Raw genomic sequence first — 14,076 nt, 5'->3', positions numbered from 1 at the left:
CTCCTAGATCAAAAAGAATTAAGGCATTCTGATCTCTTACTTTGCCCCACGCGAGGCAAAGTTCTCGGTTTCTTGGTTTTGTGGTTCTGCCCAACATATATGGGACTTCTCCCGCCACAAGCTTTGGTGGTTCTCTTGACGTTTTCTGCTCCCTTGGACCCGCAGACCTTTCGGGGCACTGGGCAGCCATATGCCCTTATTTTCCACAGTGGAAACACTTACCCTCCTTTCAGAAGGTTTCAATCTGTTCAAGAGTAAGATTTGACTTCCCTTTGAAGGGCTTGAATGAGCCCCTCGGCTTCTAAGGCTGAAATCTCCTTGAACCTTGAGTTGGTGCCACAACCCTCTTGCTAGTATCCACACCCTTCCCTTTTCCTGCCATAGTGTGGAGGTCTTCCCTTAACAGTTCAACCACGGAAGCTGAATGCATCAAATCTCGAAGCTTCGTCTTCTTTGAATCAATGCTTACTTGAGTTCGTATGTTGGAAAACAATCCCGCTTGATACTTCCGAAGCTTCGTCTTTTCTGAAATTTCTTTGGAGAGTGTGATTTGAAGATAAGCTATTCCAAACTTTTGATTATATGTCTCGATGGTGTCAGAGGCTTCCATGCACACACTTTCCCAAGCTGTATGAACATCATCAAAGAAAGTATTGGGCAAAAACTGGTCATAAAACTGCTTCTTAAAGTCTTTCCATGTCTTTGGAGCCTCTTCTGCAACTAGAAGAGCTCCCCACCAACCATTGACATTGTTTGTCAGGTGAAGACTTACAATCTTTAACTTGGAGTTCTCATGATAGTGGCCCGTTTTGAAGGCTATATAAAACTGATGAATGAACTGCAAAGAATTTTGAGTGGCTCCATACTTTCCATTAAAAGTAGTGAACTTGACCGACTTACCACCTTCCTTGAAGTCTCTGCTTCGAGATCCGGATCTCCTTCTTCTGCGCTTATGACAAGAGCGTCACCCAAATGCAAAAGAAGATGAGGAAGAGGAAGAAGAGGAGGAAGAAGAAGAACTAGAAGAGGATGGGCTTGAACTGGGAGATCTCCTTCCATGCTTTCGGCTTCGTCTCCCGTGAGGAGTATGACGCTCCTAGTGCGATGCAGGACTCCGAGAACACTTCCGTGAAATATGTCAATGCTTAGAGAGGTCTTTTGATGCTATGGTTTTTGGATTGTATCTTTCAAAATCTTATGTTCCATGAAATTGTTATGCTTATGGAGGGGTGAAAGAAAGCTCTTGATCTCCCTTTTCTTTTGGCAATATTGAAACTTGCTTGGTCATCCTCTCCTCAAATAGATGCTGAAATCGAGGCTTTTGCTTCAGATACTGAAGCTCCCTAATCTTTGCTTTTAAAGATCCTTCACTAAGGTCGTCTTCAGATCTCTTAGAATGCTTCTTACTAGAGGCTGAACTTGGCCTTTTGGTAGCTGAACTCCCGTGCTCCAAAACCATGATCTGGGAGATGGAGAATTGAACCCACTGCCTAAAGCAATAAACTGCAAAGCCCCTACTCCTTTCAAGAAGGTAAATGCTTACGGGTGAAGACGGGAGCCGACCTGATGCGCAATGAAGTATGGGTGGGTGTGGCTCTTGGTTGTAAACTTGTATGGTACAACCACTAGTCTAGGGTATGGGCAAAAATATAAAATATTATATGCACGTTTCTGCAAATCCCACTTCTGCAAGCTTGCTCTGAGTTCCACTAGTCCGTGAGTCCGACTGCGGATGATGTTCCGTCCGTCTGCGGTTCCGTTCGCCTGCGCGCCTGCAGGATGATGTTCCATCCGCCTATGCTTGCGCGGATGTATTCCGTCCGCTCCATCCATCGTCTATGGATGTTTTGTACGCCCGTCCGTCTGCGGATGTTCCAAGGTCTCCCAATATGCACCTGTCGGACGTCTTTACCGAGGTCTATGGACCGTTGCTACCAAGGAAAGTAGCAAAACCACGCTCTAATACCACTATAACCTCACGTTGGAAAATCCCTACACTTCTCGAGATACTTTGGGAGAGAAGGGTAAGGAGCAAAACACAGCACTAGGGCCCAGAAATAAGGGCTCAACCCCCTCGAAGGTCTTTAATGCAATAGAATAATCTTTGTACAATTGGCTCTTGAAAGAGCATAGAACTGAGTACAATTCTGAATACATATGGGAGGCCAGAGGCTTTTCTTTTGTAGACTAGGACTAGCAAAAAGCTAGGGCCTACTTTCTAAATGCTACTTTTTCATAAAAGCTAAGCTTTCAGGCTTTTCTTCCTAAATTGGAGGCTTTAGGTGCCTTTTTAGTCTTGTGGGTTCTCTTTTAAAGAGGTGCCACCTTGTCCTTGCTTAAGAGCCTTGTGGGACTTGCTTTTTGTGCTTTTCTCCCAAATCTTGAGTCCTTTTCGCACTCTCTTGGGTCCTACACATAGCACAAACAAATTCCAACACTTTAACCCATTAGAGGTTAGCAAAATTCCTGCATTCCTAGTTGTTGGACTATTTCTAGTCCCTTGTGGGCGTCCCCACAGTTCTCTTTTGACCAATGCAGGGAAAAAGTAAAACAATAAAACTTATTTCTGGTTAACCAACTTCACCATTATTTGACCAAAGTCAATTCTATTAAAGATTACTCTTTATTTTCTTAGGAGAAGTCCCAAATGGTGACACAAATTGCCTTAGGTCTTAAGAAGGTACAGACTGTAAAAGACTTCTTCCTAGACATGCAAGAGTTGTTGGCACAGGCTAAAGAATTTCATAAAAAGGGGCTCAGGATAAAGCTAAGTTCATGCAAATCACTAACATAGCCTCAGGGTTCTTAAGGAAGGCATGTGGGTACATCTTAGACTTCCAAGAGATTCTAAGACTTTAAAGACTTGAAAATATCCAAACATTTCCCTTAAATATTAAGGTCCATTCTGCATCATTAACAAAATTAATGATGCAGCCTATAAGTTAAAACTCCCTTCTAATGTCAAGATTCATTCAGTTTTCCATGTAAGTGAACTTAAGGGAAAACATGGAAATGGAAATAGTTTCGTATCTCCTAGAGAACTGATAGAAGATTTGCCCTATGTTCCACTTGAACCTGCAAAGGCTGTAGACAAAAGGCAAAAGCAATCAAGAATAGAATTAATACTAGATTAAGTGAAAGGACAGGACTGTTGAAGATTCAATTTGGGAGAGATTGTTGTCTTGAAGAAAAGTTTTCCTGACTTTATTTCCAAGGATGTAAATATCTAGAGGCAAGAATGTTACATTGGTTACCTTGACCTTGATGCACTTGTATACCCATGAATCTCTTCATATGGTCTCCTTGGGCAGGGGCATCCATACTTGAAGTTGCTTTGGCTCTCTAGACTTGACCTCTGTCTTATGTTTTGATAAAAGGATCTCTTTTAGCCCAAAAAACTCTTTATGTTTTGATAAAAAGGATCTATTTTAGCCCAAAAAATAGGAGCCTTGCATGGGTGATGTTTTGCACTTATTGGCTATGGTCCTCCAGTTCCAGAACAAACTGGTGTAAGTATTTGCCTTTCCCTCCATAACCTTGCAATCTCTTGGGAGTACACACTTGGTGGGAGGATGGGCCAATCCTAGAGATCAAATGTTTCAAGAAAATGCACAAGACAAGCTTGATCCAAGACAGGTACGAATGGGGAGATTTTCAGATTCCTGTAGCTACATGAAAGTGACAAGCCCAAACTCATTATCTAAAAGAACAACAAATAACAGTCAAGGTAGTCTCACTAATAAGGATTTTTAAGACCATCAACTCCACCTGCATACTAGTGGTATCATATCCCCCACCAACATTGCCAGCAGCCAGTAGTATGAGGCCAAAAGGCACAAACTTAATCATGCATAGCATGCGACTACTACGGCATTCCATCCAATATCACCTGTACTTTACAGTGGAAGCTATCATTGTATATGCTCTAACGTGTGCACATAGTACATCTATTTCCATGCAACCTTCAGCATCCAACCATACGAAGGCATCGATACTAAGTTCCTATCAGAGCTCCAGAGGTGTGCAGCAGACCCAGTGATGGTAAAGGCTAGCACTATGTCAATACATTCACAGATATGGCTAGAGATCAAGTGCAGGGACATCCACATGCAGAGGTTGCATTCGAGTCAAGAAGTGAAGTCACGACCGTAGAAATGAGGAATTCGTGGTCAGGCCGGCTAAGGGCAAATGCAAGAAGCACAAGCATGCTTCAAATGTTAAAAATATGGATGATATTTACAACAGTAAATCAGCCCCAAAACCATGAGCTTACGATTTCTAGGTCAATGCCGAATAGTCCACATTCCCATGCTCAAGGAAGCATTAATGTTCAGCCACATGATGTTGAGTTTTCTATGTGATACCAAGTGGAGAGACTCACTTATTATAGGTTTGCAGTCATCATGGGACAATATCACAAGTAGCACATTCTTGGTGATACAGGGTGCAGATGCGGGCACGTGATAGCAGATCCCCTCGATACCATTAACATTCTTAGAAGCCTGCTAACTAGATGCATTTGCTCTTCTAGAGCAGCCCAACGGACATATTTCTCCTTTGAAGATCTAAAATTAATTGCTTTTAACATTCCCTCTATGTCCACAGGGTTCCAGTTCTGATCCCCGCATATTTTGAGCATTGATACTACGACAAATTCTTCTCGACTTTCTCCCTCAATTTTGTCAGGTCACAAAATAGAATAAAAGGAGATGTATAAGCTACATTATTTAATTATCTATCTGGAACTCAAGAGGGTAGCAAGGAAGGCATGACTAAACTGGCTGTTTTAGATACCGCCTCTTACATTGAAAATTTTCACTGATTCAAAGAGAAGAATGTGGACAACGATCATATCTTTACTACAAAAGCGAGATAGAATGACAACAAAAAGTATGTGCTACCGAAATTTCATTTCCAGTCGGTTACCAGTGCATGCACTGTTGTGCTGGGCGGTTAAAGATACAATCCAACCTCATCTAATAAAATTGTGAACCGTAAGCACATATACATCTGTCACCTACCCATAGAGGTCCCCACAAGCACCGCAGTTGGCGTTGCAAGGCCGAGTGCGCAAGGACAGGCAACCACCTAGGCAAGCACGTTAACAGCATCAGAGATATTGTTTCAAACAGAATCATTTCAGGAGACAATACAATGTCAGGATTAAAATAGTGATCTTTTTTTTCGAACAATCACTGACGATTGAAAAATGGCTTCATCTCAAGAAAATAGGCCTTAAGAGTTCCCATCATCAAAAGTGCTCAATTCAGGTTTGCTATTTTGCTCCAGCAAGCATACTCTTTACTCTTACAAATTATGTCAGCTTTTATAAAAATGCAAGGCTGACATAACAATATCAGAATGAGATTTATTTTGGGAAGAGAATTACACTACAATACTTTTATCCTTTATTAATTCATTTGACTTAACTGTCTGCTTCTCCATCACTATCTGATGCAGGAAACGAAAATAGAAGCATATTCCATTTCAAAGCAAGACAACTGTCAGATATTTATCAGTCTATTAATCATTTAGTGAATGGACAAGTAGATATGTTTCATGCCTCAAATGAAAACTCAGCTATGGGACTGAAACGACAAGAAAAACAGAATATTATGCACATACCAATACATCAATGCCAAGCTTGAGGCTTAGAAGAAGTGCACTGCCTTCCGGACCAGCTGCATTGTTTAGTAGCACATCTGGAAATAGGTCTGAACCCACAAAGTTCCTGCAAATGACAAAGTGCAATGTCACTACATATCTCTCAAATGCATGGAATGACTCCTGTGAAATCTTGAAAGGGGAAGAGGGGGGGAATTGGTCTGGCATTAAGAAAAAGAGAAAATGAAAGAAGAACGTCACCAGAACATAAAAGTTGCAGCAGAAGCAGCCATTATTGTATAAGCAAAGGCGCCTGCTATCGAATCTGCCATCCGTTGTACTGGAGCCTCCCTTGCTTGAGCCTCTTCTACCTGTTGAAGCATCCACTTACAAGTTAGAGTGCAGTGGTGTAAAATGAAATTGTGTCCTTCTCAAGCTGTTTTCTACAGCATAAACAAATGTAGGACGCCCATGATCATAACACAACACAGACCTATATAGGCATTCATGGTAGCATTGTCCATCCCAAAGAGCAGGCCAGAGTTGTACGCCTATGTATATACTTTACAAAAAGTAGGCTTAGGTCAACTTTATAAAATACCATTTATTTTGGACATGTCTATCAGATCTACACATCCTTGATTTGTTTGTTGACAGTTGTACTTATAGATCTTACAGAATCTTTACAATCACAATGGGTTACACTCAGTAAAATCATTGACTGAATGTATGAAGCTGCATGCATTTCAAACATCGCATCTTCCTCACAGTATATAGATGTCATTGTTTTGACTGCAATCAACATATTCTTTAATGCCTATATTTGCTCTTTCCACCTGTAAACTAGTGAAAATGGTGCTCTCTTGAATTAATTTTGAAGAAAACGTTTGACAAATCCAAAGATGTTTTACCAATTGAATTATGTTGGATATCACAGACTTAGCTCCCGTCGTTGACGCTTCCACTCTTATAGGCCCCTCCTGTAAAAAGGCCAATTTGACTTAATCAAGATACATTAAGTTAGACATCAAACCCACAAACGCTTGGCCTACTTTCCTTAAATGCTTACAAAAGGAAAATAATAGACTTGTCAAAATAAGCAATCGCGATGCAATTTCATGCAACACATATAGTAAGAAATAGACTAGAGATTATTTATGTCAGTCAAATGCATGGGTGTTAGAGGTGCTATGGGGGCACATGTAAGAGGTGTCATATGGGCACGTGAGCATGAGCTGAGGACTGCCATGTCAGCAGACAGGCTGCCACTGGGAAGCAGGTGGAGCTGACAGAAGGGTAGTATAAAAGGATAAAGTATGAGCATGATCCTCGGCCATATAGGCTGCTGTGGATGGTTAGCAAAGGTGGCATAGATAGGTCCTTGGCTGGGGCTGTTTGTGAGCCCAGAAAAGGTGCAAAAGACTGGATGGCTGGGGGCTCTACAGCCTAGACACCATGTTAGCCTGCAACAAGCAGAGTGGCCGATGGGACCCTGTGTTGTTGGCTGTGCGACAGACTGGTCAGCCCCATCTGGATTTGCAGGGGTGGTGGGCAGCAGCCCACCACCTATCATGGGAGCCTGAGGCATTGTCTACATCATGCAAGATTTGGATAGATTAAGAGCCACTGAAGCCTGCAGCAATAGCCACATAGAAGATAGAGGGAGGAAGAGAGAGCTTGGAGCAGCATAGGTAATCACCCCAGTAAGCTGACCTGAGGATGATTGTTTTGTATGTTTTTGGCCTACTTTTTGTTGCAATATATACTGAGTACTTTTTCTGTTCATTATGCTGTGCATACCTCTCTAGATCTATGCGTGTATCTTGCAATATGCCTATACACATGCCATATAAAAGGTTATCTTGAGTGTTGGTGATTCTGGCAATATTTCGCTGCACTGGCTAGGCTGTAATGCCTTTCCACGTCTGCATCCTAACAGGGCAGCCTTCAGTTCCTTAGTAGCCCAGCTGCCTCATCACATATCTTCAGATGGACTTTGTGCACATCACAATAAGATTTGAAAGTGCAGTTCACACAATTAAACCAGCCAGATTTTAAGGCCAGTTCGCTTAATTTCAAAGAGACGAATGTCATGGACAGCGATTTATGTGGTTCCTTGATGATAGGATTACAATTTCTTAACTGCCGTAAAAGGCATCTCTTGGAACAATCATCCACCTCTGGGCTCATTCCTGTTGGTTCACTGATTGATAATGCCCCTTAAAGCTTGTAGCAGTTTTCAAGAAATCCCCAAGCCTTCTCCTATATTTCAGAACTGTAAGAATTCTCCTCACCTATGTTTGCACGTTTCATTTGCCTGAAAATATCCTTTTTACTGGGAACACAAAACATTCCGAAGAATATTTATATATATCTAGATGAATGCATGAACATGCCCAAACTCGTCCTTTGAAACACAACAACTTCTTGAAAAAGAGATGAAATAGGGAACATCTCAAGTGGATTACGATATGAGTAAATCCAAAACTTCAAACCAGAAATAAAGAGAGAAACTCTTCTCTTGTGTTCGTATGATCCATCAAGGATATCAATCGTGTTTCAAAGTTGATATAAATAGAGAATGCAAAGCACGACACTCAAGGAGATATATAAGCCTTTGTGTCCACATGTTTACTATGTAAATCAGTATTTAAGCATTTGGCAAACATACCCAATTTACTGTCCCCGCTGAAACACTAGCACCCTTTGTCTTGGATACTGGCATTGGCTCACCAGTAAGCATGGACTCATCAACAGCACCCTTGCCCGCAACAACTGAACCCTGGCATAGCAAAATGCTTGTGTGAGTATGCATAATAACCTTTTAACCCAATTCACAGAGAGTAAAAGAGTCATTCTAAAAAATACATACGCACAGCCACCTCTTCTTTGAAAACCTCTCCTACAGATTCAACAAAGGTTTTGCATTCAAAGGCTGATAAGCAGTCTCCAATGAAAATACTTGTCTGTAATGAAGTATCTTACACTGCATATCAGTCTGTTAAGTGTCTTACACTGCATATCAGTCTGTTATCACCAAAGAAACCTTTACAAAGAAAACTTTACCAAAGCACCTCTTCAAGCCTAAATTTTTTATGCATGTACCCACACCAGTCCTATACCTGTTCTATAAACTTAAACAAATGTGAATCCCATCGAGACAAAAAGTATAATAGGAACCAACAACTATGCCTCTGCCATACATAAAACAAAGGCATTTTCTTTAATTTAGAAAGCTTTCATCATAGCAATCTCTGGATAATGACCTCCGAAATACCTTGTTTCGGAGACAAGTTGGTATATACAGGTTTGCATGCAAAAAGATATACATAAGTCCAGAGTGTATCCGACCTTACAAATTTGAGTTTATCTTAAGTGATTTATTAAAGAAAAAGCACGATCAATGCTAACACAAGGAAACAAAAGACAAACAACTCAAACACAATAAAACAAAAGAAACACAAACACAAACACAAGGATGAGAGAGAGAGAGAGAGACAGAGAGACAGAGAGACAGAGAGACAGAGACAGAGACAGAGAGTAAATTGTGGGGAGAGGAGAATAATAAGCTTACATCCACAGGGATTGTCTCGCCAGGAAGCACAAGAACACAATCTCCAGGCCGAACTTGATTCGTTGGAACTTTAACAGACATGGCTTGATTTGCAAGCAAGTCACCTGATTGATCAGGTGCTCCACCATCCTCATAGACCATCAAGCGTGATTCAGAAGGCACGAGAGACTGTTCACAATAAGGCATCCAGGTAATCCAGCTGAAGCTTGAAACAGAACTTCATTTTGCAAAAGAGCAATGAAGCAGGTAATATGCAAAACTAACCAACAGATCATGCATATCACTTGAAGCTTGTACTCGTGCACGTTCTTCAAGAGCCCTTCCCAGCAGAACAAACGCAAGAAGCATGACCTGTGCATGATGATGTGGAAATGAGAATAAGTGCAAACCATAGTAGGATATTTTCTCATTCATGTATTTCTTTCAAAAGGAAAAATACAATGACACCTTCTATTCAATATTAAATTGTTTCTTTTAAGTCTTTTAAAGATAATAATAGGGCACAACACCGGTTCATCAAAAAAGGAAGCATCCCAGTGGAGCTCAGGGTTTGCCAGAGATACCTGTTCAAAAGCAGAACGCACTTTTAGTTGCTTACAATCGTGCAACCTTAGCGACTGACTCTCGAGACTGTATCCACATGAATGCACTCAACAAGTGAAACATAATTTGGCCCTAAATATAAGAAAGTGGCATGCCCACTTACAGCACTGATTGAAAAAGCTGCAGTTGCACCAAAGCCAACGAGAGTATTCATACTTGGAGATCCCTTCCAGAAAGCCTTAGCTCCGTCTACCAGTAATTCTAAGGTCAACAACCCCCCCCAAAAGAGGGGAAGAAGCAAAAAGGCAAACCATCGAAGTCAATATATGTGGTTTCAAGAATGATCCCCCCTGACAAGCTAAGATTAGAAAGCCTTTAGCAACCTTCCAATTTTTTAGCGTTGCAAAAATGCCTTACTTAATAATACACTGAAGATTCCATAAACATGAGCAAAAAGTGAGCTTCACAATTCTTACGAATCTGCAGTACCCAGTGACAACATGATGAACATTACTCGCAAATCTTGGAAGAATGTATGCAATATTTAAATATGCTAAATCGAATACATTTGAACGGAGACACGACTGCATCCAAGATGATATAATCTGTTTCATTATTCGGTGGCCTATGGCAAAAAGAGAAGTACACTAAATCTCCGAGCTCACATTCTTTGTCTACTTGAGAAGCTTGAGCTTCTCTTAATCATCCAAAAAAAAAAGGCTGGAGACTTAGCCTCAGAAATAACAATCTCCGCAGCTGTAAGTCGATGCCTAAAGCTATATTCCTTTGGAGAGTTCAGCAATAAAATCCAGCTAGGTAAACGTTTATTTCTCAACCCTCCCTTGAGTGTAAATGGCCTCTGTAGATTTTCTGGCACATGGAACACCTTTAGCCTTCCTTCCACTGCATTCACCTCTTTGTCAAATTTGGTTGTTTTTCTTCAACTTCTCTTGATGAATTTCTATGAGCAAGGAAGGCCCTTGCCCTCATTTCTGTGATGGGAATATTGCTTCTCACTTTGAACAAAAGTAAGCCCAGGATCAGGACCTGAGGTGGGCTCTAGACTTTTTACTGATAGTCTTTCTTCTATAAAGTCCATGTGTGTGTGTGTACATGCACGCACGTGTATGATGTGTGCGTACCTTCACAAGACTATAATATATCAAATCTTACACATTACATTTCCTTGTAAAACAAACAAAGGAACAAAGGGGAGAGAGAGAGAGAGAGAAGGGAACATGTCATGTACACCACTGCCAAGCACAGGTCGCAGTCAGGCCAGCTGGGTTGGCCAGGGTCATCCCAAAGGGCCAACCACGTCGGATCAAAAGACCCGACCAAGCAGGTTGGTTAACCAACAGGTCTGGTCGGTCAAACCGCCAGCCAGTCAGATGTTTTTCCAGCCCTATATAAGCCCCTCAGTCTCCCATTCAGTTCTGGCCATTTCCCCTCCAGTTTTCCCAGCCTGTAGCCACCAGTGCGCATAGCTCACCCTCCCATAGTCACAGTTTCCACCTCAGATAGGGAAGTTTCCAGCTCAGTTTTGTATGCCGATTGGCAATCATATACAGTCAGTAGTTAGGGCATTTTCACCACCATTTACATATCATAAAGAAGCAGCGTACAGGAGTTAGGAAGATCTCTAGTGTTCTTTGTTCTTGATTTCTCTATTAACTTCCATCTATGTACACACGGTCACTTAGCTTCTGCACAGTAAGTCCCCGCATGTTACATTAACATCAGAGCAGCATGGTTCTTTTGGATTCAAGGGAATCCTGGCAGCAACTTACAGTAATGGGGATGCAGTCAGTAAAGGAGGGAGCATGGTTGGGATATTTCCATTTTTGTATTTTGTCACTAACTCAGACTAGTGTAGCACCATACTCCATTGGCCTCTCCATCCCTTCCTTCATCGCGCATCGGGTCAGTTCCCATCTTCCCCCATGGGCATCTACACCCTGCAGCAAACTAAGGGGGAATTTTTTCTCTATGGCAGTCATTGTTCCAGCAGTTGATGGGTCTGGCAGTCTTCCATCATGAAGCGATCCAAAATTGCAGCTCCCATGCAAGCATTCAGGGAGCAAGATCATCTCTTTGCGCACAATCGGTTCCTTTCCAACCAGCCCTAGATCCAGATCGAGCACTATCAAAGTTCATCATCTGCTCGGAGGTCTTCCATCTCAAAGCACAGTTTCATGGACTATCCTGCGACAGCCGCCATCATAGTCAGTTCTTCATCCACATCAGTCCTTCATCCACTCAGGCATCTTCCATCTCAAAGCATAGTTCAGTGGACTACCTTGCAGTAGTTCAAAAATTGGCTTCTCCTAGGTCTACCAGTAAGGGGACCAATCAATTTCCACATTAGCCACATGCAGTTCCTCATGTTGTAGCAATCTCCACAGCCAACTCTCGAGGGTCTTCCATCCCTGGGGCCATCTCAGCACCATCAGCAGTGGTGGAGGTTGAGTCTCTTATCTACCAGTCGAGGGGGGAGGTTGAGTCTCTTATCTACCAGTCGAGGGGGCCTTGCACTTTCTCCCATTAGCTCTCAGGGGTCGGGCACATCTCAACATTTGCAGATGACGAGTCTCTTGGGTTATAGTCCATGGGGATCATCCAGTTTTAGCAGTTCATTCTCTTGGGGATCCCACCCAAGGGGATCATCCCGTCTTTGTAGTTAATTCGGACAAGTCCTCTCGTCCGGCCTCTTCATCTAGTTCGAACTTCATCTTCCACCCAAGGAGCTCAACCAGCTACATCAGTTTCATCAGGGGATCATACAGTTTTCACAGTCGTTTCTTGTTGGATCTTCCATCCTTGGAGACATCTCAAGCCCATCAGCAATTGCAGTAGATGAGCCTCTTGGGTCCACCAACCAAGAGGGTTGTCAAGTTCCCATATTAGTCCTCCCAAGGAGCACGGCAGAGAAGCAAATGGGCCAACAAATCGGCGAACAAATTTGTGAGAAGGTCGGAGAGGTTGTACACATTGCAATGCAATCGATGGGAAAGCAGCCCACGCTTCCTTCTATGCACCAAAACGATGGGGATGGGAAGGATATCAATTCACCCAAAGAGTCTCCTGGAGCTATGATGTCTAGAGGAGCTATGCATCCTAGCCATGCTATGCCTCTCCCTAGTACGCAGCAAAATCATGCTTCAAAGCCGTGGAAGATGCCTCAATATGCAGGACAAAAATCTGGTTGTTTCCAGGCTATTACAAGTGCAATTACAAAAGGGATATGTGGGGATAGCTCCTCAAATAAAAGCAGCAAACCACATGAGGGAAACAAATATGGACAGCAAGGGGGCTGTTATATCAGTTTGCAGGACTGATACATTGCTCCAGATGATGCCCTGGTAATTCAGCACACTAATGGAAGAAATGCCTATATTCAAAGTATATACCTTTGTAAGACTAGAATAAGTCCAATCATACAAATTTAGAATTTTTGTTGTTCTAAAGATCAAAAATCTACAAAGAAAATAAAAGAGAAAATGAAAGAGAAGAAAAAAGAGGTAAACAAAAACTTTTAAGAAAAGCAAAAGGAAGACATACTTAGCAAGCAAAGCAACACTTATGTCGTCATCAGTGCCCAAGCATAAGCAGCTATACTGGGTTTCTAAAGACCCGCGGAGTCTCTTGGGCAAACCTAGTGCTTACTAAAATACGTCAAATAAACAAAAGAGAATGAAAACAAGAAATAAAGAAGAAACAAAGCAGGTGACTGAAGCAAAAATAAACAAGCAAGTCAAGAAACAAAAACTTCCAAAAAACTAGAAAAACTCTCTCTCTCTCTCTCTCTCTCTCTCTCTCTCTCTCTCTCTTATTTAAAACATAAAAAGTTAAATGGCACTTTACACTTATGTCTCGTTTCTGCAAAGAGGCAAAAATACATTTCTAACTTAGAAAGCATAAGTATACTCAAACAAACTCTCTTTTGAAACTAAAAGAAAAACGGGCTATTCAGCTCCCCGCTTTTTGTTTTCAGCTTATGTTCAATCATTCTAAACAAACCTAAGGCCGAAACACCATAGATAAAAGACTTCATATCTAAGAATGTGCAAACTTTTTTCATTATTTTCCTTGGATTATACCTCTTGTGTAATAGTAAAGTGATCAAATTACTACATTGAGTGATAAAAGACTCCTTAGTTGTATAAAGGCGGGAAAATCTATGAAATTGGGAAGAAATGACTCCATATTTTGCCAAATCAGAAATGTTTGAGTCAATGTGAGGCATTTTTATAATGTGTAAACCACTGTATTCAGGTTGTTCACGTTTATCGTATATATCAACCTCTAATCCTATGGTAGATTGAGAAAGTCTAAGATCTAAGAAAACACAAGAA

At 41.6% G+C, this 14,076-nt stretch overlaps 1 protein-coding gene across 2 annotated transcripts in view; it reads right to left on the bottom strand.

The window, feature by feature from the left end:
* The window catches only part of LOC147885703 (copper-transporting ATPase PAA2, chloroplastic), an 87,463-nt gene that overhangs the window by 65,329 nt on the left and 8,058 nt on the right, over positions 1 to 14,076 (bottom strand). For both annotated transcript variants that reach the window (XR_015543390.1, XM_087396057.1), the window contains exons 3-11: positions 9,885 to 9,982; positions 9,688 to 9,741; positions 9,443 to 9,529; positions 9,179 to 9,346; positions 8,276 to 8,386; positions 6,516 to 6,584; positions 5,866 to 5,975; positions 5,626 to 5,731; positions 5,022 to 5,088 (exon numbers count right to left, since the gene is read on the bottom strand). Coding sequence is in view for 1 of the 2 variants with exons in the window: in XM_087396057.1 (XP_087252183.1) it covers positions 5,022 to 5,088; positions 5,626 to 5,731; positions 5,866 to 5,975; positions 6,516 to 6,584; positions 8,276 to 8,386; positions 9,179 to 9,346; positions 9,443 to 9,529; positions 9,688 to 9,741; positions 9,885 to 9,982 (870 nt within the window). In the remaining variant the exon portion in view is untranslated. The remainder of the gene's footprint in view (positions 1 to 5,021; positions 5,089 to 5,625; positions 5,732 to 5,865; positions 5,976 to 6,515; positions 6,585 to 8,275; positions 8,387 to 9,178; positions 9,347 to 9,442; positions 9,530 to 9,687; positions 9,742 to 9,884; positions 9,983 to 14,076) is intronic.

The sequence above is a fragment of the Dipteris shenzhenensis genome, chromosome 25 (genome assembly GCF_047967505.1).
Source record: "Dipteris shenzhenensis isolate YYH24624 ecotype China chromosome 25, Dip_SZ_1.0, whole genome shotgun sequence".
Lineage (NCBI taxonomy): Eukaryota > Viridiplantae > Streptophyta > Polypodiopsida > Gleicheniales > Dipteridaceae > Dipteris > Dipteris shenzhenensis.
Note: the sequence above shows the minus strand (reverse complement) of the source record. Positions and strands in the feature narration are given on the sequence as shown.